At 53.2% G+C, this 26,989-nt stretch overlaps 2 protein-coding genes across 5 annotated transcripts; one reads left to right on the forward strand and one right to left on the reverse strand.

The window, feature by feature from the left end:
• The first annotated feature begins 52 nt into the window (after positions 1–52).
• TTC4 (tetratricopeptide repeat domain 4) lies at positions 53–13,068 on the forward strand. Of its 2 annotated transcripts, XM_020976901.2 has the most exons (10): positions 54–265; positions 1,947–2,064; positions 2,679–2,840; positions 3,548–3,625; positions 6,878–7,002; positions 8,143–8,229; positions 9,191–9,393; positions 9,616–9,697; positions 9,907–9,989; positions 12,684–13,068. In XM_020976901.2, the coding sequence occupies exons 1-10, from the start codon at positions 110–112 to the stop codon at positions 12,784–12,786; spliced, it is 1,197 nt and encodes a 398-aa protein (XP_020832560.1). In that variant the 5' UTR covers positions 54–109; the 3' UTR covers positions 12,787–13,068. The 2 variants fall into 2 exon arrangements, with proteins under 2 accessions (XP_020832561.1, XP_020832560.1); XM_020976902.2 differs by lacking the exon at positions 9,907–9,989 and having other exon boundaries at positions 53–265.
• LOC110201340 (transmembrane protein 205-like) lies at positions 12,985–23,094 on the reverse strand. Of its 3 annotated transcripts, none has more exons than XM_020976917.2 (4): positions 22,935–23,094; positions 20,246–20,375; positions 16,478–16,641; positions 12,985–16,302 (listed from the first exon to the last, which is right to left on the reverse strand). In XM_020976917.2, the coding sequence occupies exons 2-4, from the start codon at positions 20,343–20,345 to the stop codon at positions 16,003–16,005; spliced, it is 564 nt and encodes a 187-aa protein (XP_020832576.1). In that variant the 5' UTR covers positions 20,346–20,375; positions 22,935–23,094; the 3' UTR covers positions 12,985–16,002. The 3 variants fall into 3 exon arrangements, with proteins under 3 accessions (XP_020832576.1, XP_078012785.1, XP_078012786.1); XM_078156659.1 differs by lacking the exon at positions 22,935–23,094 and adding an exon at positions 21,332–21,688; XM_078156660.1 differs by lacking the exon at positions 22,935–23,094 and adding an exon at positions 17,419–17,684 and having other exon boundaries at positions 20,246–20,309.
• Positions 23,095–26,989: the final 3,895 nt, after the last annotated feature.

A 26,989-nucleotide genomic window follows, 5' to 3' on the forward strand; every position in this document is an offset into this window, starting at 1 on the left:
GGGCCCGCGGGGCCCTTCGGCGCCGGAAGTGGGGACGGAAGTCGAGACGGACCGACCGAGTGAGGGCGGAAGTCGGGGAGGCCGGCGCGGCCTAGGAGCAGGATCGCTGATGGAGGCGGAGGAGCAGCAGCGGCCGCCGGCCGAGGGGCCGGGGCCGGGGCCAGGGCCGAGGAAGGAGGAGGAGGAGGACGCCATGGACGCCTTCCTGGACAAGTTCCGCAGCCAGCAGTATCGGGGCCGCCTGCACGAGGACACGTGGGAGCAGGTGCGGCCGCGGGCGGCGGGGCCTCAGTTTACCCCTCCGTCCCATGGGTCGTGCCCATTGGACAGATAGGGAAGCCGAGGCAGGCAGAGGGAGGGAATCCCCGATAGAAACAGCCGCGGCCGCTGTGGCTGTCGCACGGGACGGTTTGCGAGGCGCCCCCCCCATCCAGGAGGGAGGAGGGCCTGTTACCCCCTCCCCCATTTTACAGATGAAGAAACTGAGGCCGATGGAGCTTCCGTGACCGGGGTCCGGGGCAGGATTCGAACCCCGGACTTCCGACTCCCAGGTGTAGGACTCCTGGACCACCAGGGACCCCCCAACAAATCAATGGCAGGGCCAGGGTGTGGTTCCCGCCCTGCTCTACCCTGCCCTTGCCCAGAGCCTGCCTCCTAACGCGAACAAAGTGCTCTGCACACAGTAGGCGCCTGAAATTGGCTCGTCCTTCTCCCCTCTAGGGGCAGCTGGGTCTGGGGGCGAGGAGACCCGAGTTCAAACCTACTAGCTGGGTGACCTTGGGTGAGTCATTCGCCTCTGCCTCGGTTTCCCCATCTGTAAAATGGAGATGATAATACCACCTATGTCACAAGGTTGTTATGAAGATCAAAGAGATAACATTTGTAAAGCACTTAGCACAGTGCCTGGCACATAGCGGGCCCTCTATAAAAGTTATTGTCATTAGCTGTTATTTCTGCTTGCCTCCTTGCTTGGTGGTCTCTCTGGGTCACAGAGTGATGCCTCCCCCTGATCCTGACCCAAGGCAGTGTCAGCCAGGACTCCTTCACAATCAGAGCCAGCCCAAGCCCCTCCTACGCTGCCGTGGGAGGTGGGGGTTTGGAGGACAAAGGCTAGACCCTCTCCTGGCACATTGTGGGAAGGAGGCTTGTGGACTGCATGGCCTCTGAGCCCTGACCAAGCTCTCTCTGAAAGGTGTGGGGGTTTCAGTCCTTGGAACACAAGGTAAAGTATAGGCAAATATTTAACAACTGGCTTTCAAAAATGTAATGATGTGACACATTTCAAAGTTTAATCTGCATCATTAAGATTTTCCCTACCCCTTTCTTAAGTCTAGACAATTAATAAAACAACAAATGAAGCCTTGATTTGTAATGATTGCTACATACCCAGGTATGCACGCTCACACTGAAAATTTAACAGTTGGCTCATTCTGAGCTGGCTCCAGCCGACCCCTGGGTGTGGGAAACATTGAGTCTTGGCCTCTTGCTTGGGGCCTGGGGAAATGATTTGTAGATTTCTAATTTTAAAAGTCAAAGTCAGACAGAAGTTTTGATGGTCCTCTTTGCGACCGGCCAGGCTTCAGTCGGGAATGGAGGAGGGTTCTGTTTACACTTTTCACAGCCTCAAGGAGCAAGGAGGGCCTCCCAGGACATCTGTCCAAAGAGCACAAGTCTGCCAGGAGCCCCTGTGGTTCCCCTCACTAGTGCTGCCCCCCCTCTTTTTGAACTCCCCCTTGTTGTCTGTGCCCTTATGTCCCCCTCGAAGATCTCGGACTATCCGTGTGCGCCCAGCACAGGACCTAGCACTTCGCTAGTGCTCGTGATTGGCCATCCGCATGGAGGAAGCCCCTTAGTGTTTTTCTTGGTTGAGACAAAGCTCTGAGATGAGGACTTTGCATTTTAAAACTGACTTCTGTGTATTTCTTCCCTTCATTGATTTCTTCCAGGAGTTGGAGAAGATCCCGATGTTCATGAAGGAAGCCCCATCGGAAATCAATCCCCAAGAAAATCCCGAGTTGGCTTGTCTGCAGTCCCTCATTTTCGATGACGAGAGACCCCCAGAAGGTGCAGGAAATGTGGCGGCTGGAGTGGGGGGCCCTAGGCAGGTCACCACACAAGTGCTGTGAGGCACGGCCTGTTCTTCTGATGGGTTGGAAATCTGAACGATAGGGCTGATGCCAGCTACGTCGCTGGGCTGCTGGGAGGCACTCCCCTCGCTGTGGAGGACCTCACGTCTCAGCTCTGCCAGTCCATAGCTCCATGCCTCAGTTTCCTCGGTTGTCCAGTGGGTGATTGAGGAAGCTCCCTTCCAGCTCGAAATCTGTGATTCTGTAATATAGGTGAAAGTGCTTTATGATCAGAAAGTGCTGTGAGAAAATAAGGAATCACAAGTATCACGTGTCGTGCTCAGGAAATTGTGGCTCGGCAGGAGGGGGGGCTGGGAGCGACCTTGTTCTTTGTCTTCTCAAGCATCCTGTAGGAGCTTAATTAATGTTTGCGGACTGATTGGGGTGTCTGGAATTTGTTTAAAAACTGAGACCGCTGTCGGGTTTTGTCTTTGGCACATAGTAGGTGCTTCATAAATGAAGGTGCCGAGGTGGTGTCTGGTCCCTGCAAGGCCCCCGGGGAAGCCTTTTGGGGAGGGAGGAGGGATACAAACCCTTGTCGTCCTTCCACAGAGCAGGCCAAGACCTACAAGGATGAAGGCAACGATTACTTCAAGGACAGAGACTACAAGAAAGCAGTGGCTTCGTACACCGAAGGGCTCAGGAAGAAGTGCTCGGACCCCGATCTCAACGCCATGCTTCTGACCAACCGTGCAGCGGCACAATATCACCTGGGTGAGCCAGCCGCTCAGACCTTCCTGTCTGGAGGCCAGGGCAGGGCAGGATCGGGCCCGAGGCTCCTCCATGTGCAGTGCATGTGTGTCTGTGTGTCTGTGTGTGTCTGTGCGCGCGCTGTGACCATGCTGGGGGGATTGCAGGGGGTGGGGAGCATCTGTGAGCCCGCAGGGGTCTCCGGGCTGCCGGGCCCAGAAGGGCCAGGATCTCCTTCCCATTGCACACTGAGCGACATTGATCCATCCGTTGTACACTACGCGGGGCCCTAGGGCCCCTCAGCTAAAGCTGGAAAGACTGTCTGGTTTTATGAATAGGAAATCTGATGCCCAGGGAGGCAGTTTGCCCGAGGTGCCCAAGGCGATAGCGTTGGCCCTTCCAGGGGAGATTCACCGGGGCTCCACAGATCTGTGTCTCCCCTCAGACACAGACTGTCTGGGCAAGGTGCCTCAGTTTCCCCACCTGTAACCCGGAGCTCAAGGCAGGCCGTCCCTCTCAGGGTTGTTGTGAGGGTGGCTGAGACCATCTACATGAGGCATCTTCTGACCCTTTACAGCCGCCAGGCACGTGAGCTGTTGGTGCTCCGTCCCAGGTGACCGGCCGCTTTGGCCGCCTCCGGGGCCCCAGCCCTGTCCTTGGCTTGATTTGCTTTAGAAATTCAAGCAGAATGGACTTGTGATTGACGGGTGGCTGCTCTCCTCCTCTGTTAGGCAACCTGCGCTCTGCTCTGAATGACGCTGCGGCGGCCAGGAAGCTTAGGCCGAGCCACCTCAAAGCCATCATCAGAGGTAAGCTGCAGAAGGAGACCCCTGCCACATGGGCACATGCACACATGCACGTGCATGCGGGTATACGCACATGCATGCACACACATGCATGCACATACACGTGCACACACACGTGCATGCAGGCACACGCACACACATGCACTGCATGCAGGTATATGCACACACGTGCATGCATACACATACACACATGCACGTACATACAGGCACACACACACACACACACACACACACACACACACACACACACACACACGCGCGCGCGCACATACACGTGCACACACACAAAGGGAGCCGGGGCCTTGAAGGGTGGCCTTGGTTTTGTATGGCTCATGGTCATTGAGAGGCTCATAGAACTATAGCTGAAAGGGGGCTCGGGGCCCTCGAGTCCAACTCCTCATTGTACAGGGGTGATTTACCCAAGGTCACGCTGCTGGTAAGAATCAGAGGTGGGATTAGAACCCAGGTGCTTGGGCTCCAGTTGAGGCCCACCATGTTCTCTTGGGTGCCCTGTAGGGACATGGAGAGGACCGGGGGCATTAGAAGCTCTTCTCGCCAAGCCCGGGCCTGGACGGTTGGACCAGAAGGGCTTAGAATCCTGAGGCTGTGTTGTGCCCATGGCAGGAGGGAGCTCCTGGGTCACAGGGATCCCAGAGTCCTATCTACTCAGGCCTTTTGTGGAGGGCCAGTCTACACTGGTGCGGTGACTAGTGAGAGCTCAGGGGAGAGAAAGGGAGGGAGGGAGAATGAGGGAAACAGAGAAGGAGAGAGGAGACAGACGGAGAAAGTAGGGAGAGAAAGAAACAGAGAAAGACGAGAGTGGTGGGGAAGAGGAGGAGAGAGAGAGAGAGGACGAGGGGAGGAGGCCAGCGGGGGTGTACAAGAGACGTTGCTCCAGAGCCCAAAGACGCGGGTTCAGGTCCTGCCTCTGAAGCATTGGCATCGTGGCCATGGGTGAGTACTTAATCTCTGCATCTGTATCGTGTTTAAAGGCTTGCAAAACAACATTACAGTAACCCTGGAAAGGAGGTGCTGGGGTTATCTCCATTTGATGGATGAGGAAACTGAGGCAGACAGGTGACATGACTTGCCCAGGATCACCAAGCTAGTAAACGCCTGAGGCAGGATTCAAACTTGGGGCTTCCTGCCTCCAGGCCCAGGGCACCTTCCCCAAATTTCCCTGCACTCTAGGGTCCCTCCCAGCTCTGAATATTGAGACAGTGAGTTCATTCTGCCAGGGAGCCCCATGGGTGAGACGGCTGAGGCAGTGAGGGAACCTGAGTTCAAATCTGGCACCATCACCTGCTCCCTTAGGCAAGTCACTTAACCTCTTTGAGCCTCAGTTTCCCCTCCTGTAAAATGGGCAGGGGGTGGGCTTCATAGCCTCTGAGATTCCTGCTAGCTCCAGATCTCTGATCCTGTAAAAGGCAAAACACTCATTTTAAAAAAGATTCCCCAAAGTGCAAACTAACTCTTTTTATCTTAGGATTTCATGCTGAAATGGAAAACACTTCTTTGAAACGTAATTATGGCTGCACGAGCAGCTGTACGTTCCTTTGTTATTTTGCATCAACCGATCAAAAGGCAGAAGTTTTAATTGAAAGACAAGGGATCCCACCTTTGAGGGCAGATTGGGCCTTCCCAGGCTCATGTGGCCTCCCCCTTTTGTCAGCTGAAGACCGGTCTGCGTCTGTGCAGTGATGTTTTTACTCAAATTGCACCTTTTCTTTGAGAGGCTTAAAGATTCTTTGAAGGTTATAATTTATTCATCAGATGTTAATTTCTCCGCCACCCCCGAGGTTGGCTGCAGGCACTGGGGGGACTCCCCAGGTCTCCAGCTCATCTCTGTTTCCTGAACAGACAAGGATTAGGGAGGTCTGAGGGTAGGAGACGCTGGAGAGGGAGGCCCACAGCAGAGCAAAACCACAGGTTTCTGGTGGTGGTTTTCTGGTTATAGAAGCAGGGCGGGCATCATGAGCTGGTGGCTAGAAAGCGGGGTCAGGAAAGCCTTAGATGCCCTTGGTGGAGGCCTGGCATTCTGAGGGGCAGCTGCTGGGCCTCAGCTACCCGGACAGAGATAAATTACGGAGAAGTCTCCGTCTGTTGCCCGAGTGGTATGCAGGAAGCATGTTGTCATAATCGTGAGAAGGACAGCCAGCCTCCAAAGGATAGTGCTTTCTTCAGCCTTTCAACAGCCCCATTTCACAGATGAGAAAGCCGAAGCCCAGGGGGTTAAGTGACTTGGCCTTTGCCAAACAGCTCATGAGTGTCAGAGGTAGGATTTTAGCCTGGTGTATCCCAACTCTCCCCAGGTCTCTCCCTGACCCCTTCCTGCCTTCAGCAAATGCGTGTAAAGTCAGCAAACATGTCTTAAGCTCTGAGATGGATGGATGAATGAATGAATAAATACATTGGTAGATACCCAAATGAATAAATAAAAGCACATTTGTCAAAGCTTTCTGCAGGCTCAGCATCATGTGTGGCTTGGGGGTAGTGATGCAGATAGCTGGATGGTCCTGTCCTCACTGGCTGTCCCCTCCAGAAGCCCCCTGACCTGGGGGTGGGCCCCGGCGTCCCGGGGAGGGGGGCCGAGGCCTGCCTCTCCATAGCCTTCACTCTCTTCCCTTTCAGTCTTTGACAAACAGTCCCATTCACACGCGTTTCTACGCTCCTGTGATGCTCTGGAGACACAGGGTGTTGGGTGCTGGCAGACGGTGCTTGACAAATCCATTGTGCTGAGCTCTTCTTTCTCTTTTTCTACAGTAGCTAATGATAATTACCAACATTTATCCAGAGCAAACACATATACCTCTAACCCTATGAAGTAGGGGCTGTTATTATCCCCATTTTACAGATGAGGGCACTGCGGCAGGTGGAGGTGAATGAGGAAGTGTCTGAGTCAGGATTCGAGTTCAGGGCTTCCTGGTGGCAGACCTGGAGCTCTCTCCCCCGCACCACCCTGCTGCCTCAGAATTAATGTCAGAAATGGGGTAGAAGCATTTTAGACAGTGGGGACACAGGGGTGAAATCACGTGGGCCCCAGCCTCTGGGAGGTTCTTGTGGGTTCTTGTGGTTCAACTCCCCTCCCCCGTATGGACCCCACAGTCTAGCCCGTGGGGGGGCCACAGCCCTGTCCTCCGGACTCCTGGTCTGGGCTCTTTCCTCCTCGGTTGTGGATTCTCATTGTTCCAAAGGGACAAGCTCTTTCTGAGTCCTTCAGTTCTAAAGGGTTCTAAAGTCCCTGGGTCCCCACAGGTGCAATCTGTCATCTGGAACTGAGAAACTTCTCGGAGGCAGTGAGCTGGTGTGACGAGGGCCTGAGGCTGGACTCCAAGGAGAGGAAGCTTCTGGAAATAAGGGTCAAGGCGGACAAGCTGAAGGTTGGTAGCCACGTGGACAGGGTGACCACAGCCTGAGGGCACGGCTGGCCTCTGTGACCCAGGGCAGGCCCTCCACCCACCCGCCCTAGGCAGCCTTAGCAGACAGCAGAGATGGTGCTGATCTGCCAGAAAAGAGAAACCATTCAATAAAAACCGATCCTAGGATCCCAGGTCAAGAATGATAAAGGGCGGTAGGGTCCCCCCCTCATTTTAGAGCTGCCCATCCCAGCCCCCTCTAACACTGCTGCCTTCCCTCTGTTAATTATCTCCGTTACCTCCACTATGCTGTCTATACCATAAAGTACATTTACAAAATGCTCAGTTTGCTCATCTGTAAAATGGGGATAAGAATAGCACTGATCTCCCAGAGTCCTTTGAGGTGCAAATGATAGAGTCATTACAAAGTGCTCTAGCCCAGTGCCTGGCCCAGAGTACGGGGTGTGTAAATGTTATTTATTGTTATCACGACATCATTGTTACTAATCACCCTCATAATAATAGCTCTGAGCTCCCAGAGGGGTGAGAATCAAATAAGGCAGCATCTGAAAGCGCTTTGCAAACCTTCAGGCGCTTCATGAACATCAGCTGTTACTGGTATTACTTCAGCTCCAAGCCTGTCAGTCCGTGAACTCTTCAGACACTTTGGAAAACATTCACAGAAGAGGTGACATGTTGAACAACAACAAAGGAAAAGTCAAACCCTCATCACAGATCTTCCTGCCGCGTTTTGGCCCAGGTGGAGCCGATTTTACTTCCTTGTTCAGAGACACTGTCTGTTAGATGAGATGGGGGTCAAAGGGAAGCACCTGCTATGTGCCAGGCACTGCGCTCGAGCGCTTTTTACAGATAGCGGGGCACAAAGGTAGACGCCTGTGTGGGAATCCTCATAGCAGTGGAGCCTCGAAAAGGGGATGGGACCGGAAACCATGAGGTTGTGGGAGTGTGCTGCAGACCGCCCTGCAGGTGGAGGATACAGATGATGCCGTGGCGACGGAGGCTCGGGGGCCTTCTCCTCCATCCCCCAGAAGCGGAGCTTCCGATGAAGGTGTTCTGCCCCATTCTAGCAGCTGATCATTCCTAAGGGTCCTCCTGAGAGATGGGGAGGGCTGGAGACTGACCTGTGTGTGGTTTAACTTTCAGCGAGCCACGGAGCGCGATCTCAGGAAGGCAAAGGTGAAAGAGAGGAAGGACAAGGCCCAGAAGGGGGTGCTGCTCCGCGCTGTCCAGGTGGGTGCTTGAGCCGGAACACCCGGGTTAGGGAGAACCGAGATCCTCGTCCTGTCTGTGCTTCAGGGAGCGCCCGGCTCCTGTTATCGCCTCGTGGGGGGATGGGGAGGTGGGAGGGAGAAGGCTTCCAGCAGGAGCTCTGAACGCATTTTTAGTATGTGTTGGTCACAGCCCGTGGTTGGCTTCCTTTGTAACCCGAGGCATCTTATTCCATGCCTTTAAAAGCTCTCAAAAGGAGCCCCAGGCTTCTCTGGCTGCCCCAGGGGGTCAGAAGACAAGGAGTCAGAGTGTAGAGGCCGGAGGGTCCCAGCTGCGAGTGCAGATGTTGCCTCTGACACACGGCAGCTCCATGCGTGGGGGAGGGTTCCGGGCTACTGCGAAGGCAGTACGGATGAGTGGTTGGTCTACACTGGGACAGGCCGCTTCTTCACCGGGAGCTCCCTGAGCTGATGAAATCACAAACCTCCAAGAATTTAAAAAAACAAAACACTGCGGCTGGTGGCGGTTTTTTGGTTCTTGGTAAAGTTAACCTTCGGGCCACTAGGGGGCTGGGCCTGGAGTCAGGAAGACTCGTCCTGAGTTCAAATCTGGCCCCAGACACTTAGTAGCTGTGTGACCCTGAGCAAGTCACTTCACCGTTTGCCTCAGTTTCCTCATGTGTAAAATGGGGATGATAATAATAGCACCCACCTCCCAGGGTTATTGGGAAGATCAAACAAGATGATGGTCTTAAAATGCTTTGCAAACCTTAGTGTTCACACACCCATCTCTGCAGGCTATCCACGCTCCCTGCTAAACCAGCACAAGGCAGTTTTGGGGGGAAAGGCCAGGGCTGCTGGGGCAGCCAGAGGAGGCTTTGTGTGGAAGGGGATGTCTGGCCGGCACCCTGAGAGGTGGGAGCGGGGCTGGGCCAGGCCTGGGTACATGGGAAGGTGACTTTAGGGTTTGGTTTGAAAACCAGGCAAGAAACATCCAGGTGGTGTCCCCAGCCGCCGAGGAGGACGAGGAGGAGCAAACGTCACCCCATGGGGGCCTGGGCTCCGAGAATGCCGTCGGCGCCAGGGTGTCCCTGGATGACCACGGCCGGCTGAGCTGGCCCACGCTGCTCCTCTACCCCGAGTACGGCCAGATGGACTTTATCTCGGCTTTTCAGGAAGACTCCAGGTAACTTCTGCTCCTTGGGCAGCCCGGCCTGGAAAAGTTGGGGTTCAGACTTTAGAATGTTGACTGACTTCTCTGCCCTTGGAGGCACTGGGGAGGCCCGGGGCCTCAGCATCCAGAGGCCTGTCTTCCTCTCAGCCCCCTCCCCCTCCCCCATGAGAGCCCTCCCCCACAAGAGGCAGGTCAGTGAACCAGGCTGACCCAGAGCTCTCTTGGGACTTACAGATTCATCGACCACTTAATGGTGATGTTTGAGGAGCTGCCTCCCTGGGACCTAGAACGGAAGTATCGCCCGCATCGTCTGGAGGTGAGAGCTTCATGGAGCCCTCGTGCAGGCCCGTGGGCCACCCACGCTTTGTTCTCCAGGGGAGGGAAGCTCCCGGCGGGCAGGGACTTTTCCACTCTGTCTCCCCAAACCCTAATGCAGCACCCGGCACCCAGTAGGGGCCTCATTGGGGGTGGCAGGCATTGCATCCCCAGTGGTTCCGTTCTCCCTTCCTTTGCCCCCTTCCCCAGCTCTACTTTGAAGATGAAGACCGGGAGGAGGTGCACCAGGTGAGGCCAGAGAGCACCTTGCTGGAGGCGCTGCAGCATCCCAGGTGAACACCTTGGGGTGGGAAGGCCCTGCCAAGGAGACCCCCGGGGGCAGTGTGGGCAGACAGGAGCCCCTGACCCTGCCCGGAAAGGAGTGGGGAGACACAGGCCTGGTGGCAGGGGAGGTTTGTGATTCTCCCAGAAAATGATCACGTTCACCAGGGAGAAGAGAGTGAGCCCGTCCTCGGCCGGCCCCTGCTCAGTCCTAGCCTCTAGTGCAGGGAGACCCCAGGGCATCTGTCAGATACGCCACAGGAGTCACGATGTCACAGCCCAGCAGTGCCTGAGCATCCTGTCAGTTGGCAAGCATTATTAAGTGCCTTCTGTGTGTCTGGCCCTGCTAAGCCCTGCCCCCCCAGGGAGCTTTATCCAAGTCCTCCCAGCACGGTGGAGCCTGCCTCAGTTTCTCCAGGTGCCTGCAGGGCACCAGGGGAGTGCACCGGCCGCCCCATCCTCTCTCAGTCTTGAGACATATCAGCCCAGGCCTGTTTTTGATCAGACATTTCTCTGTCACCGTCCTTGTCACTGTATTCCTCATCTGGCTGGGCCTCGGCCTGCTCGCGCCCCCTGCACTTTCCTTGGTACGATGAGGGGGCGAGGCCTGTCCAGATCTTTGAGCCTCTGCCCCTGAGTCCCCAGGCTGAAAATCCAGTGCTGCCCCCTCCCCGTGTCCCAGCTGGTGGGTGGGGGTCTGTCCCTGGGTGTGAGCTCAGAGTGCTGCTGGCAGAGAGCCCAGGGGGCTTTGCCAGCCCGGAGGCAGCTTCCCTGGGTGCCCTGGGGCCCCGCAGCCCTGACTGAAGGGCCCCTGGACACATGATGGGGAGGCTGCTGTCCTGGCCTCAGTGATCGGAGGTGTCCCCATCCTGCTAATGAGTCGGTTGGTGCCGGATTGGAGCTTCCCCCTTTGATGGACTCATTCATTTACAGGCATTTATTTTTTATTTATTTATTTTTAACTAATTTATTTTGATTTATCAACAATCACTTCCATATGCTTACAGGCGTTTATTAACCCCAAACTGTAAAGAAACCATGCCTGTCCTCAGCTTCCCTTCCAGTGAGGGGAAGCAGAGCACCCAGAATGTTCTGGAGGGAAGGGTGGCATTCGGGGCCTCAGGGAACCAGAGACCACCCCCTCCCTGGCTGGGTGACCCTGGGCAAGCCCCTGAGCCTCAGTTTTCTCACCTGCAGAATGGGGGCTCACAGGTGTCCATGGGCTCTAGAGTAATGCTCCCAGGGTCTGCAACATGAAGTTGGACCAGAGGCTTCCATGAGCCCTTAGGACTTCAAACCTAGGAATCTCTTTCCCATTGTGCCTCAGGGGTCCAGGACCCCTTCCTTTCCCCTTTGTAACCCTACCACCAGGACAAAATGAAGACCCCTCCAGAATCTCATTGGTGACAGGTGTCCGGAGGCCATCCAATCTAACCCAGGCCTGAACAGGGAGCCCTTGGGGGCCACCTCTGTGGTAGCTAAGGCCACGATGGGCCAGCTCAGTGCTGGGTCAGAAGAAATCCAGGCAGCACATGCAGGCCGAGCGGTGGAGGAAACCAATTCCATGTTACTGCCCCCAGTGCAAGTGGGCTTTCTCAAAGGCCTGGTGCTCTCGGGCTGGCAGGGCCCCACTCTCCCCCACTCCCATGCAGGAGGTTAGAAAGGCCGGGATGCTAGGCCTGCCCGCTGGGCAGACAGAGCTGAGGGCTGGTCGTTTACAGGCCACAGCGCTGAGCAGCAGAAGCAGCCCGGGCCTGGGAGCTGGCAGGTCAGGTTTTGCTGACCAGGGGCCCTCCTGATCATTGGTGTAGTGCTGGGAAAGTCCCTGAAGACGGCCTGGTCCGGGCCTTTCATTCTGCAGATGAGGAACCTGAAACCGTCCAGGTCACTTAGTCCCTAACCCCAGGCAGAGTCAGGATTTGAATCCATACCCTCTGACTCCAAAGCAGGGTTCTGTTTATAATGCACTGCCTACCTGATGGAATTCCTATGAGGAACTGGGGGTGGGGGGCAAAGGGGGAGAACCCCAGGAAGAAGGCCACTGTACTTGACCTTGGCAATGTGAGGTTCAAGGTGAAAGATGTTCTCCTAGAAGCTGAGGAGCCCCCAGTGTGTCAGGCGCTGTTCTAGGTGCTGGGGACAGAGACAAAAATGAGCCGTTCCCATGGTCTAGAGCTTCTATTCTGAGCAGGCTCTGATCACAGAGGAGGGGGCACAGATCAAAGGCTGTCAGCATGGCTCTGAGAATCGGGAGGCATTCCCATGCCTCTGCAGAGGTGGGGGACTAGGGGTGGGGAGCAGTGGCTTCTGTCTTCCCAAGAGGGCCCTGGGGAAATGAGGGAAATGTAGGTGATGGAACCAGTGAAACTGGTAATGAAATCGGGCAGAGTGAAGGATGGGGAGATGTTGCCGTCCGCAGGCTCTGCCAGGGCCGCCTGTGCCATCGGTGCCTTTGGGGGGGCCAGGTCACCCCCACACCCCCGGGGACACCTGAGGGCGTGCTCACTACCCTCAAGGGTCTCCCCATTGAAGGGAGGGGCCGGGCAGACTTTAAAAAACAACCAGGAAAGGCCCTCCCATTAGAGAAATGGGCCAGGATTTGTGAACCTGTGGAATCCCTCCCTTTGCCATTCACCTCAAAGGGTTTGGGGAAAGAAGCCCTGACGAGACTGGGGGCTTAAGAGGCTTCCTTTGTGTCCTCACAGGTACTTTGTCAAAGCATGGACACCGGTCTTTCTGATCTTGGTAAAACAGTCTCCTTTTTGCAAGAATTTCTTCCGGGGCAGAAAGGTACATCGGCTAAAGTGACGGCAGCCCCCCACGATCAAGCCTTGCCCGGCATCGCTCCTGGAGGGCCTGCTGAAAGCTGGCAGGAGAGACGGGGCTAGGGGCGTCTCGCTGCCGGCGCTGCCTCTGGCCGGCCGGCGCTCATCCCCCAGGCTGCTGTCCAAATTCCTCTCCCCTTTGGAGAGACTCTTGGCAGAACACCACTTTAATACAGCGTAATCATGTTTTAAAAATAATTTTATTACCAACTTAATGACCATCTCCATGAAAACAAAACAATAAAATCCTATTTGAAGCCAGAAACCTGAACTACTTCAGTTTGCTAAAAGTAACAAGAATGCTCATAAAGGAACAGAATCATAGCAATAAAATCCCAATGGCACTATGTCCCCTCCTCTTTTCCGTGAACCCTCTCTGGGAGCAGAGGGTCCAGTGTGCACTGACCAGGAGCCCTGACCTCAGGCGGCTTTCCTCCCAACTCTGATCCGCCTTTGCTGCCGGGGGGAAGCAAGCCTTGCTCTTTCCACACTCACACTGACGCTTTAAGGCACTTAAACAGACTTCTGCTGCTGCCTTGTTTGTACACTGACTGGATTTCCCCCAGTATCTCCCCTTCCTCCTTTCAGGGAGCTAGCCTGTGTAACAGCGCAAGGGCCGTTACACCCATTTTACAGAAGAGCAGACAGGCTTTGAGGGCTGTGACTTACGGCAGAGGGCTTGAGCTATTCCCCACCAAGCCTTGGGCCAATCAGCCTGCCTGGACCTCAGTTTCCTCTGAACATCAAGGGGATTATCTCATCTGATCTTCACAGCAACCCTGGGAGAGAGGTCCTGTTACTGCCCCCATTTTACAGATGAGGAAACAGGAAAACAAGGGTTGAAGGACTTGCCAAGGGTCACATAGCTAGTAACTGAGAACAGAGCTTAATTTAGGCGTTCGTAACTACAAGTCTGCTGCTCTCTCCACTGTAACACCTAGCTGGCCCAGGGAGCATGGAAGAGGGATGGAAACCTTAGAGCAGAGGATGTCAGGCTTGGCTCAGGCTTTAGAACAAGGGATGTCAGAGCTGGGAAGGCCTGAGAACAGGGAATCTCAGAGCTGGGAGGGGCTTCAGAACAGGGACTGTCAGGGCTGGGAATGAGCTTAGAACAGGGAATATCAGAGTTGGGAGGGGCCTTAGAACAGGGAAGGTCAGAGCTGGGAGGGGCTTCAGGACAGGGAATGTCTGGGCTGGAAGCAAGCTTAGAAAAGGGAATGTCAGAGCTGGAAGGACCTTAGGAACAGGGGATGTCGGAGCTGGGAGGGGCCTGAGAACAGGGAATGTCAGAGCTGGGAGAGGCCTCAGAACAGGGACTGTCAGAGCTGGGAGGGGCCCTAGAACAGGGAATGTCAGAGCTGGGACTCACAGCCCAAGGGATGCCCTCGGCCCCAGTGGAGGCACAAGGAGCCAGCAGGCATTTGCAACAGGAATGCTTACAAGTCACTCACACTGGCTGGTTAAGGCATGAAGCTGGCAGGAGGTGGTGCAGGTTGGGAGAAGGCAGGCTACGCTTCTTAAAACAGCCAGAGGGGCACTGGGACACAAGTCACACATTGGCTGTGGGGCTGGATGGGGAAGGGGCCAACGATGTATCTGTAAAGTGCTTTGCACAATGCCTAGCACATAGTAGGTGCTTAATAAGTGCTCTTTCCTTCCCTCAATAAGCTGAGCAGGTCCCAAGGCAAGAAGGCTGAAGAATGCTGTCTGTGCAGCCAGGAAAGGAAGGTGGGAGTCTGAGACCACCAATTACTCCCAGCCCTTCGAGGTGCACGTAGCACCCTATCTAAAAATAAAATCTAAAAAGCTGCCTTCTGAACTTGTTAGCTCCCAATTATTTGGACGGGGTAGCAACCCTAGGCAAGGTCTGACGGCTCCCCCCCACCTCCCGCGGACTGAGCTGTACTGGAGGGGAGGGGACACTATGACCCCTTTGTTTTTACAGGTAAGAACAGGCCCAGAGGGAGGCAACCCCAACAGAGCCGAGTCTGACATTAAAGTTGGCCACAGAGTCCGACCCCCTCCTTTTACAGATGAGGAAACTGAGGCAAGCATCGGGCAAGGCTCAGAAGCGTCTGGATGGGGATTTGGCCCAGGTCTTCCTGATTCCGAGTCCAGTGGAGTCAACCCTGTGATGTCATCCTGTCTTTAAGGGCCGCACATAGTGCAATCATCACTGGGGGTAACAGCAAGACTTCTGGTGGCGTGCCTTCCGGAGGAAAACTTCCACGAACTAGAGAGCTCTGTTACCAGGACGAGGACTGCCCATCATCATCCTTGAGTATTCACTGTGTACGCATCCACTCATCCACCCATCCATTTATCCATCCGTCTACTCATCTATCCATCCTTCAACTATCCATCCATCCATCCACTCATCCATTTATCCAGCCACCCATTCATCTCCCTATCCCTTCATTCAGTCTTTCAAGCAGTCATTCTTCCATTCATTTATGCACTGATCTGTGGGTCTGGGAAGAAAATAGACAGGGCACAAGGTCCTGCCCACTTCAGCTCCAAAGGTCCCTTTCACGTCACCAGAAGCTGACCTCAGCCTCAAAGAGAAGGCCCTGGATGGCCATAGTGAGATGACAGGGTCGTAGACACAGAGCTGAAAGGGACCAAATTCCTCATTTTACAGATGAGCAAACTTCATTCATTCAACTCACTCACTCATTCATTCACTCCCTCATTCACTTGTTCATTCATCCATTCACTCATTCATTCATTTACTCACTCATTCACTCACTCATTCACTCATTCATTCATTCACTCATTCATTCACTCCCTCCCTCATTCATTCACTCCCTCATCCATTTACTCACTCATTCATTCACTCATTCATTCATTCACTCACTTGTTCACTCATTCATTCATTCACTCACTCATTTATTCATTCATTTTTGTTCACTCATTCATTCACTTGCTCATTCACTCACTCATTTATTCATTCATTTATTCATTTATTTACTCATTCACTCACTTCACTCATTCATTCATTCACTCATTCATTTACTCATTCATTCATTCACTCCCTCATTCATTCACTCCCTCACTCCCTCCCTCACCCATTAGTTGCCCAGGGACACAGGGCTAGGACGTGAGGGAGGATCTGGGTCCCTTCCTCCTTGTCCCCAAGCCCCCACACGACCCACGGCACCAGCTGGCTCAGGCCCCTCCCCCCACAGGCCAGCCTCGGTCACAAGGTGGAGAGGTGAGTGGCCATGTGGCAGAGGCTGAAGCCGTTACACATCAGGCAGCCCAGGTTGCAGAGGGAGGAGAGGAGCCAATAGCGGTTGAGCTGGCCGGACAGCTGCCTGTACTTGGCGTTGGACTCGCGCAGCCGCGTGTAGGACTTGCGGGAGAAGAAGCCGATGTCCTGGCCCAGCCCGTAGCTCTGCTCCAGGAGATGCATGTCGGCCATGATGTCTGAGGTCATCTGGCCGAACCACTGGGCATTCAGCGCGGACACGATGACGCACACAAAGAACACGACGAGCTGGGGGGAGGATGACCCAGTAAGGGCGGAGGCGCCAGCACGCAGCCTTCCAGCCCGCTGCCTCTGGCCTCGGCTTTCCATCTCGGTGAGGTTTACCGAGGGCTGCCTGAGAGACCCTGGGGGGGGGCCCACCCGGGCCGGCACAGCTCGGGGGGGGGAGGCGGCGGGTCCCTACCTGTGTGGTCTCTTCATCACTGAGCAGCTCCCTGGGGTGGCACATGGCAAAGATGGTCAGGTTGAAGAAGGAGCAGGCGGAGCCGATGTGGAAATAATAGGGGAAAAGACGGCTCTGGATGAAGCCCAGGGTGTGGCGGGTGAGGTTCCCACCCATCACAAAGCCTGCAGAGAGGGGACAGGGATGAGCCGAGAGCCTGGCAAATGGAAATCCGGTTAGGAGAAAAGTCCAGCACGTGGGCTCAAAAAAATCAACCTAGAGTGTGTGGGGCAGGTGATGAACAGAAGTCATTCATTCACTCACATGCTATGCCAAGCCCTAGGAAAACAAATCTAACAGGTAAGTCAGTAAGCCTGCCCTCAGGAGCTTAAATTCCAACAAGGAAAGACAAAACCTAGCCTAGAATACTCTGGCTCCCCATCCCAATACTTCGCATTTTTTAGAAATGTTTATTTTTTCAATTAACAAGGAATTATTTTCTCTCCCTCAGGTTAAAACACAACAGAGCAAAACCTTGGAACAAAGACGCATATTCAGACAGATTCCTTGGCAATATCCACACTTTTGGGGTTTTCAAGGCTCAGCTGTGCATCCTGTGTGACTTTTGTCTGGGGTCTCCCAGAATCCTCCACAGGGGAACCACCCAAGGACGAGAGGGCTCTTTATCCTTTGTGGGTACTGCGGGGGCCCTTGGGCCACCCATCCGTTACCCATCCATCATCTGTGGTTCTCCCTGACTCTGACCCATTTTCCTTTTTCTCCAAAGTAACTCTTAGTATATTTCTAGAGCACAGGCCATCCACGGAATCATGCCCGCCCATGCCCACCCTGTGTCTCTCAGGGATCCTGTGGGTCAGAAGCTAAGAAACTGTCCTATTCTAAGCCAGTCTAGGGTCTCTGTGCTGGGAAACAGCTGGGATCCCTCCCTCCCACTCACTCACCGTCCTCCCTGAAGAGTCCACCCCAGACCTGGGTACAGATGGACTAACTCAATGACAGGCCGTCCCACTGCATGCCACAGTCTGAACAGGATGGATTTTTCACTAATGTCTTTGGAGTAAATCGGATGTCCCTGGGACAGCCTTATCTTGTTGCCTGATGCAACAGGGTAAGCCATTCACAAACAGAAGCGGGTTCAAGTCTGCCTTTGATACATACTGTGTGACCTTACACAGGTCACCTAACCCCTAAGCCTCAGTTTCCTCATCTGTAAAACAGAGATAACACATTGTTAGCCAAAAGGGTTTAAGCCTTGCCTCTGTGGGACCATGGGGAAGTCACAATCTCTCAGATAACTCTCTAATAGTACAAGTTGCTGAAAGGTCTGTCCTGGTGGGAGGTTCCCTCCTGGGAGTTCCACACACCAATGAAACCTCAGATGTTTATAGGAAATGTTAATGAACTAAGCCAGCAACTTTGGCCCTTTTAGTGCTTCCCAACGAGATCGACTGATGTTTGCTTACGTCGATGCCCGTCTGTCCCTGGCTCTGGCCCTGGGCCCAAGTGGAACAATTCCAATCCCTCTTCCATAGGACATCCCTTCACCCTGACCAGCCTTGGATTTTCTCCTAAGTCAAACATCCCTGGTCCATCATCTGATCTTCCTAAGGCATGGTCCCCAGTCACTGCATTATCCCCCTTCCCCGGACTTATTCCAGCTTGTCAAAGTCTCTGCTGAAACAGAAGGCCGGAACTGAGCCAAATATTCCACGTGTGGTCTGCCTCGGGCAGCCTCTCACCTTCCTCACCCCTAACATGCACACAGTCAGAGCTGGAAGGGCCCCGATACAGCCTAGTCCAGGGGTCCTCAGCCTGGGGTCTGGGATTGTTTGTTGGGTTTTTTTCTAAATACTTGGATAAGTGTATTTCACTATAATTGGTTTCCTCTGTAATGCTAAGTATTTTATGTTATGCATTTAAAACACGATTCTGAGAAAGGGGTCCACGAGCTTTGCCAGGCTGGCTGCCCAAGGGGCCTAGAACTGAGGCTTACTATCCTCGCCTCCCTTGAGCGAGAATGTGAGAGCTCACTGGAAATGTTGGAGAGATGTTTCTGATGAAAGGCAGGGTCAGAAACAGAGCTGCAAGGTGCTGAGAAATGAGCAGATGGTGAGGAAGGAAAGGCATTGAGTGGAGATATTCTAGGGTTGTGACAGCAAAAGGGAGGAAAGAGAAAGAAGGGACAGCTGGGTTAAAGATGGCGAGACACAGGCATGTCTACAGGAAGCAGGAAAGGAAGCAGACATATTCATTAAAAAAAAATAATAAAAATTAAATTTTAAAAAATTTAAATTTACAACTTTTTAGAAAAATTTTTAAAAATCAGGCATAAATGTGATATAAGTTAGATACGGGATCTGCTAGGGACAAGACTGAGAGTGTAAATAGGAGGAATGTTCCCCGGCCAGAAAGATACCTCATCCTCCAGACTGGAGCCAAGGACAGGAGGGCGTGATGGCAGACTGACTTTGAATGGGGAGCTGGTGCTCTGGACTCAGAGCGTCAGTTTTTTCAGGGTCCTCTGCTAAGAGGCAGAGAAGGTGGGATACAGTGGTGGGAGGAGAGAAGACGCAGGAAGGAGGGGGATGTGGATTTCAGAGTTACTGTCCACGGTGGAAGATGGTGATTTGGGATGTCGAGACCTAAGGGGGAGGAGGCTTCCCTTAGAGACGGCCACAGGTCAGGGGACTTGGGAGGCCAGGGTGCTCAAGGGGAGGTTGGGCTGAAGTCCTCAGAGAGGATGATGGGTTGGGCTACAGAGAAAGTCTGTGAGTCAGGAAAGGAGCCCATCCCTCGGCTGCAGGAGCCGCCAGGCCCAGAGGGAGTGTCCAGGCTCTGGAAGGAGCCAATTCTCCGTGACCTCCAGATGAGGGGAAGAGGGCCAGAAGAAGATGACCGGAAGCCCGTTTCTTGTCTGAGGCAGGGGACAGCCTTTATTTCTAAAGAAAATATACAGGATGCCAAGGACCCCAGCTGTTGACCAGCATGTAATCATTAACCACTCCTAAGCCCACTGGACACCCTGTGCCCAAGGCACCTTCCATGCACCTTCCATGTGCATTGTACAGGCAACTGGGGAGTCTGAATGACTGAGGGGTCTCCACACGGCACAAATGAAAGGGGAGGTAGAGAAGAAAAGGGAGCAGAAAATGGCAGACGTGGGCTAGAAGGGGAAAGGCAGAGAACACAGTGGAGACCCGAGGCTGAAACCTGCCTCGGACACTTACTAGCTCTGTGATTCTGGCCAACTCACTTAACTGCTCCCAGCCTCAGTTTTCTCATCTGTAAAATGGGGATAATAAAGCACGTATCTCCCAGGGTTGTTGGGAGGGTCAGACGCAAAGCCCTTGGCCAACCTTAAGTGGCTACATAAATACTAGCTAGTATTACTGTTGTTACCAGGGGCTTACCACAGACTGCCTGACCCTGCCAGTTACTTAACTGTCCTTGTCCCACTCCCCCAACCCCACCCCTCAACTTCAAGGTCCCCAAGAGCTGGGCTAGGTCTCATTCGTGTGAGCACATGCTGTATTCAATCCCCTGTGGGATGTATCTTCAGCAATAGAACGTAAGCTCCTCAAGGGCAGGGCATGTTTTGTTTTCATCTGTGTAACCTCCATGCCCCTAGGACAGTGCCTGGCACATGGCAGGCCTTTAATACACGCCTGATGAACTGAATCTCTGCATTCCCAACTGAGGCCAAACACAGAAGGGGACGGGTAAAAGTCCACCACAATGACCCAGATAAAACCCTCCCCTGAGATGTACCTGAAATGAAGGTCACCCAAATCTGCATCCCCCAGAAAGTTGAGAGGAAGATAAGGTGGAGGGTCTTGGCAAGAACGGACGGTTCCACATCTGTAGGCATCGTGGGCTGCCGGGGCCAGTGGCCGGGGATCTGGTTTAGACAAACAAAGACAGTAACTCAGTCACACACATGATTCAGCAAACAGGTATTAGGAGGCAGCCTGCTACACGAGGAAGGACACTGGTTCTGGCACAGGAGGAGCAGAATTCAAATCCTGCCGCTGGCATTGTCTCGATAACCTTGGGCAAGTCACTTTGCCTCTCCAGGCTTTGGTTTCCTCATCTACAATAATAATAATGACAACAGCTAACATTTATATAGCACCGTAAGGTGGACAAAGCACTGTACATATAGTATCCCACCAAGTCCTCACAAACCACTCAATCAGGTGGTGGTGGTGGTGAAGTCATTTTTCAGCTGTGTCCATCTCTCCATGACCCCTTCTAGGGTTTTCTTGACAGAGATAATGGAGTGGTTTGCCATTTCCTTCTCCAGCTCACAGATAAGGAAACTGAGGCAAACAGGATTAAGTGACTTGCCCAGGGCCACACAGCTAGGAAGAGTCTGAGGCCAGGTTTCAACTCAGGGAGATGCGTCTTCAGGCCCAGCATGCTATCCACCGTGCCACCTGGCTGCCCCCACTCCATTCCGATTAACTTCCCCATTTTGCAGAAAATAAAAAGTCTACCTCCAACATCCATCCTCAAAAAATCCTAACTTGATCTATCCATCCCAACTAGTTAGCACCCTCTCTCTTTCTTCCCTTTCGTGGGCAGACTCTCTAAGAAGGCCATCGATACTCAGTGCTTTCACTTCCTCTCACTGCCTTCTAAACCCTCTTCAGTCTGGCTCCCCACCTCATCATTCAACCCAAACTGCCCTCTCCAAGTTACCCGGGATGGCTGAATGGCCAAATCCAAAGGCCTTTTCTCAGTCCTCCTTCTCCTCGGCCTCTGCAGCCTCCGACAGTTAACCCCCCCCTCTTCCCACTGCTACTCTCTTTCCTCCAGGTCTCCGTACTCTGCTCTACGCGCTTCTCCTCCTACCTGCTGGACGACTCCTTGGGTTCCTGGGCTGGATCTTAATCCAAGTCACACCCCCGACCACATTCACCCACTGAGCACTCTTGGTGCCCTCATCAGCTCCTACCGACTCATTACCATCTTGATGCAAATTAATCAGTCAGTAAACATTTATTAAGCACCTGCTGTGTGCTGGGCATGATGCCCCTGCCCTCAAGGATCTTACAATCTAATAGGGAAGTCAACTTGATTCTCACATCTGTTTACCCAGACCTAACCTCCCTCCTTGACCTCCATTTTCCCAACTCCAACTCTCCATTGGGCATCTGGAAGCAGACGTCCAGCAGACACCTTACACTCGTGTCCACAACTGAACCGTTATCCTTCCCCCCAAACCCTCCCCTCTTCTGAATTTCCATGTTAGGGACAAGCACACCACCATCTTCCCAGAACCCAAGGTTTGTGATTCTACTTTCATCAGGCTCCTGAATTCACCCCCTCCCCTGCTGACCCTGCCCCCACCCTGGTGCAGCCCCTCATCCCTGGATTACTACAATAGCTGCTGGGGGGGTGGTAGAATCTGCCTGCCCTCAAGTCTCTCCCCCCTCCAGTCCTTCCTCCACTCAAAGCCCTTTACAAGGTGGACCCCGGTTTGTTTAACCCCTTACTCAACCCATACTGGCCTCCCTGCTACTATTTAGACAAGACACTCCCTCTCCTGACTTCAGGCCTTCTTTCCCTCCTCATCTCTGCCTCTTGGCTCCCCTAGCTTCCTTCAAGTCCCATCTTCTGCTAGAAGCCCCTCCTGGTCCTCTTCAGTGCTAAGGCCTTCCCTCTGAGACTCCCCTCCTCTGTCCTGGCTGTTGTCTTTTCCTTGTCAGACTGTGAGCTCACTGAGGGCAAGGGTTGGTTTAGCCTTTCTTTGTAAAGCCAGCACCAAACACAGCACCCTGCACATAGCAGGTGCTTACCCACTCTAACAGTGAAGATGATGGTGATCAAGGTTTGTTGATCGACCTTGGAAGAGAAAATGTCAAAGCTGAGAAGGGTCTTAGAGCAGATAATGCAGGCTGACAGAGCAGGAAAGGAACACGTGGGAAACTGAGTCATTTTAGACGGGGGGTAAACGGACAGAAGATGAGAGACGGAGAGAGACAACAGAAGGGGAGGGAGAGAGGAAGGCGGGGGGGGCCGGGGAAGGAAGGAAGGGAAGAGGAGGGGAGGGAGGAGGAAGGGAGGAAGGGAAGAGGAGGGGAGGGAGGGGGAAGGGAGGAGGGAGGGAGGGGGAGGGAGAGGAGCAGGATTGGAAAGTGAAGGGGGGGAGGGGAGAGGGAGGATGGAGGCGGAAGGGAAGGAGAGAGGCAGGATTGGGGAGGGAAGCCGGGGGAGGAAGGAGGTGACTCAGACAAACTTCTCCGACTTCCTAAGTGTGCCTCGCCCCTCCCCCCCTCCCCCGCTCCCATCTGGGCCTGCCCACGTTTGGGGCCCCGCAAAACTGGGGTACAGACCCCCCTCTCCCCAGCTCAGCCCCAGCTGCCCCGGGGCCCCCCGGGCGGGGTCTCCGAAGCCCAAGCTCCCCCCGCACACCCACGCCACGCCACGCCCCGAGCGCCCCAGTGGCCTTTACCTGGGTCCTCCTTCGCTCTGCTCGCGGCCGTGGGGCTGCCTGGGAGCGGGTGGCCCCGCAGGGCCTAGGCACGGGTGGACGAGGGGGCGCAGCGAGGTGGGGCGGAGCGGGGCGGCCCCTCGGCGGCGCGCTCTTCCTGGCCCCTCCCCCCGCCCTTGACCCAGGCCTCGGGGACGTCCCTGCCCCCCCAGCCCCACCCCTCTAGCCCCAGCACCCCTGGAGGACCCGGGAGGACTGGAGCTTGGGTCCGATTGTCCCCATGGGGCCTCCTGCGTCCGAGCGAGGCCCTGGGGCCAGGTGACCCTGGAGCACATCCCGAAACGCGCGCGTGGGTGTTCGTGGGTGCCCACGTGGGGGGGTGGTCGAGCCACTAAACCGCACGGGGCTGCTGTCAGTAAACGAGCACTTATTAAGCGTCTGCTGTGTGCCGGGCCCCGTGCTCAGCTTGTGGGGTACCGAGGGAGGGACGGGGGTGGGGGCAGGCCCTCCAGGGTCCCCTAGTCCCAGGGCACCCCCTGGGTACCGTCAGCGGGGGGCAGGCACCTACCAGCATGAATGGGTCGGGGAAGGCTCTTGCGGGAGGGGCGACTTTAGTGGTGCAGGGACCCCTGGGCTTGGCCATCTCCCCCTGACCAGCTGGTGACCGTGAGTGATGAGGAGGGTCCCAGCGCCCACCCTCCGGGGCTCAGGGGAGGCCCAGTCTTGAGAGCTCAACGTGCAAACTGCCGGCAGGGGCTACTGCTAGCGAGCCAGCCTCCCCACGGAGGGACAGCTGACACGTGCCGCCTCCTCCAGGACTCTGCTGGACACAGCTGGGGCCCCACGAGCATCCCCGGGGGAGCTGAGACCTGGCAGCCACCCTTGGGCCCACGCCTGATGAGAGAACAGCTGAGAATCGCCCACTTGGAGCAGGACTGTGAGCTTCCTCGGGTGCAGGAGACCAGCCACGGCTTCCCTGGAGGTCAATGGGGACTAGGAAACAATGTATCAGCAGACTGGCCCTTACAGGTGGAGGGCAGGCCTGCTGGGGGCTTCGGGGTTCTTGTTCTAAAGGTTGCGCTCCTGATATACCGAATCCAGCTTCTGCATCAGAAAAAGGGAGTATGGGGGGCAAACTGAAGGCCCCTTCACATTGTCTGGACCTCTGGCCACATCTAGGGGGCCCCATCTATTCTGAAGGGCTTGGCACTTGAAGAGCAAATCCTAGGTAGTCCCTTGGTCCCCCTTCTGGCTGCAGGGGGCAGGAAGGGTCCCTCAGAGTGACATCAGAGAGGGTAGGCCATGGAACCATGAAGATGGCCTCCCACGAAATAGGTTTTTTTTATTATTATTTTTTAAAAAATCTTTATTTTTTAAATTAATTTATTTTGATTTATCAATCACTTCCATAAGCTTTTGAGTTTTAAATTTTTCTCCACCTCCCTCCCCAAGACAGCTCACAATCTGATATAGGCTATACATACACATTCCTATTAAACCTATTTTCACATTAGTGATGTTGTAAGGAAGAATTAGAACCAATAGGAGGAACCACCAGAAAGAGGAAACAAAACACAACAGAAGAAAAAAATAGCAACTAGTACGCTTCGATCTGCATTCAAACTCCATAGTTCCCCCTTTGGATGCGGATAACATTTTCCATCATGAGACCTTTAGAGATGTCTTAGATCAGTATTGCTGAGAAGGGTTAAGTCTATCAATATTGGTACCTAACTGATTATGCTATTCCTTTCTTGAGCCAAATCTGAAGGTTCAAACAATGCTCATCTCCCTCCCTTCTTTCCCTCTGCCGTAATAGATTTTTGTGCCTTTTCCTGTAATGCAATTTACTCTTGTCTGCCTCCTCCTTTTCTTTTCTCTCAGTACATTTTCTCAGATCAGATTAATTCACTTGGATCCATTTAACCCACTTGATAAAAATTTTTTTTTAATCATTACATCAAAGTCAATTTATACCCACCCCCTTTATGTATACCCCTTTAAGATGGTGTAATAATAGTACAGTTCTCAAGAGTTATAAGTGTCATCTTCCCTTTTAGGGATGTAAATAGTTTGCCCTTATTAATAACATGTTGTTTCTTTCTGTCCCATTTACCTTTTTATGTCTTTCTTGAGTCTTGTATTTGAAGATCAGGTTTTCTGTTGAGCTCTGGTCTTTTTATCAGGAAGGTTTGGAAGTCCCCTATTTAGTTGAATATCCATCTCCTCCCCTGAAAGATCATGTCCATTTTCGTGTGTAGTTGATCCTTCGTTGTAATCCAAGCTTCTTTGCCTTACAGAATATCATATTCCACGCCCTCTGGTCTTTTAATGTAGAAGCTGCAAGGTCCTGTGTAATCCTGACTGTGGTTCCATGATATTTAAATTGTTTCTTTCTGGCTGCTTGCAGTATTTTCTCTTTGACCTGGTAATTTTGGAATTTGGCTACTATATTCCTTGGCATTTTCAATTTGGGATCTCTTTCAGGAGGTGATTGGTGGATTCTTTCTATGGCTATTTTACCCTCTGGTTCTAGGACCTCAGGGCAGTTTTCCTTTATGATTTCCTGAAAGATACTGTCCAGGCTCTTTTTTTCATTGTGATTTTCAGGTAGACCAATAATTTTTAAATTGTCTCTCCTGGATCGATTTTCCAGGTCAGTTGTTTTACCAATGAGGTATTTCACGTTTTCATCTATTTTTTCATTTTTTTTTGTTTCTGTTTGACTGATTCTTGCTCTCTCATAGAGTCATTAGCTTCCATTTGCCCAATTCTAATTTTTAACAAATTGTTTTCTTCTATTAGATTTTGTACCTCCTTCCATTTGGCCAATTGTATTTTTTAGGGACTTATTGTCTTCAGTGTACTTTTTTTTTCCAGTTGGCCAATTGTATTTTTTAAGGACTTGTTTTCTACAGTTAATTTTTGTCCTTCCTTTTCCAAGCTATTGACTCTCTCTTGCATATCTCATTTCTTTTCCCATTTTTTCTTCTACCTCTCTCATTTGACTTTTAAAATCCTTCTTGGGCTCTTCTAAGAAGGCTTTTTGGGCTTCAGAGCAGTTCATATTCCCTTTTGAGGTTCCAGATGTGGGTTTGTTGACAATGTCCTCTCAGAATTTCTGCCTTGATCTTCACTCTTCCCATAATAAGAATCTATCATACATTTCTTTTTGCTCATGGTGTTTGCTTATTCCCTGGCCTTTAAAGAGATTGAGCTTTCTTGCTGGGGAGCAGAGGGCACTAACCCAAGCTTCTTGTGTTGAGAGCCTAGGGTCTGGTCACTGGCTTTGTGTGCTGGGGCCTCTGATGTGGCAGTTGGAGGCTGTAGGGTTCTGGCAGCTTATCTCATGTTGGACTGGAATCAGCAACACTGGAACTCTAGGGGCAGGATTGGGTAGTGTGGCTCTTGGAGATTTCCTGCTCACCCAGGCCTTTCCTTCCTGTTGCTTTCTTCAGCTCTTTTCAGATGGATGTTGTAGGGTGTTTATCCACCTGGAGCCCCTTGGAGTGCTGCTTCCCTTAGTTTTGTCTAGGCACTGGGAGAGCCGGTTTCTGTAGAATGCCCAGGCACCTGATGGTTTTCCAAGCTGGCTTCCACCAGTTTCCCTGCCCTCAGTGAGGCACTCGGGGGGACCAGGTGTTGGTGTTTGCTTGCTCCACTACCTGGATTTCAGAATCTTCTCGGTATGCTAAGGTGGGGCTTTCCATTAGCTTGCTGGGATGCTTCCCCTTCTGTACTGGTCCCCTTCCCCCAGGGTAAGAGAGGCCTTTCCCTTTAATCCCTCAAGCTACCTGGGCTACTGCACTGTTGCACCCCATCTTTCTTCTGGTTCAGATGTTCTAGGGTTTTTCCTGGGGTGATATTTTCTGGGCTTTCATAAAATAGTTTTTAAAAGGAGAGACTCTACCCTTTGCCTTTCTCTTCCTTCCGCTCTGGTCCAAGGGGCAGATTTTCTCTCTCTCTCTCTCTCTCTCTCTCTCTCTCTCTCTCTCTCTCTCTCTCTCTCTCTCTCTCTCTCTCTTCTTTCTCTCTCTGTGTCTCTCTCTCCCATCTCACTTAAATCTCAGTCTTCT

The sequence above is a fragment of the Phascolarctos cinereus genome, unplaced genomic scaffold (genome assembly GCF_003287225.1).
Source record: "Phascolarctos cinereus isolate Bilbo 61053 unplaced genomic scaffold, phaCin_HiC Scaffold_5;HRSCAF=322, whole genome shotgun sequence".
In the NCBI taxonomy this organism is placed as follows: domain Eukaryota; kingdom Metazoa; phylum Chordata; class Mammalia; order Diprotodontia; family Phascolarctidae; genus Phascolarctos; species Phascolarctos cinereus.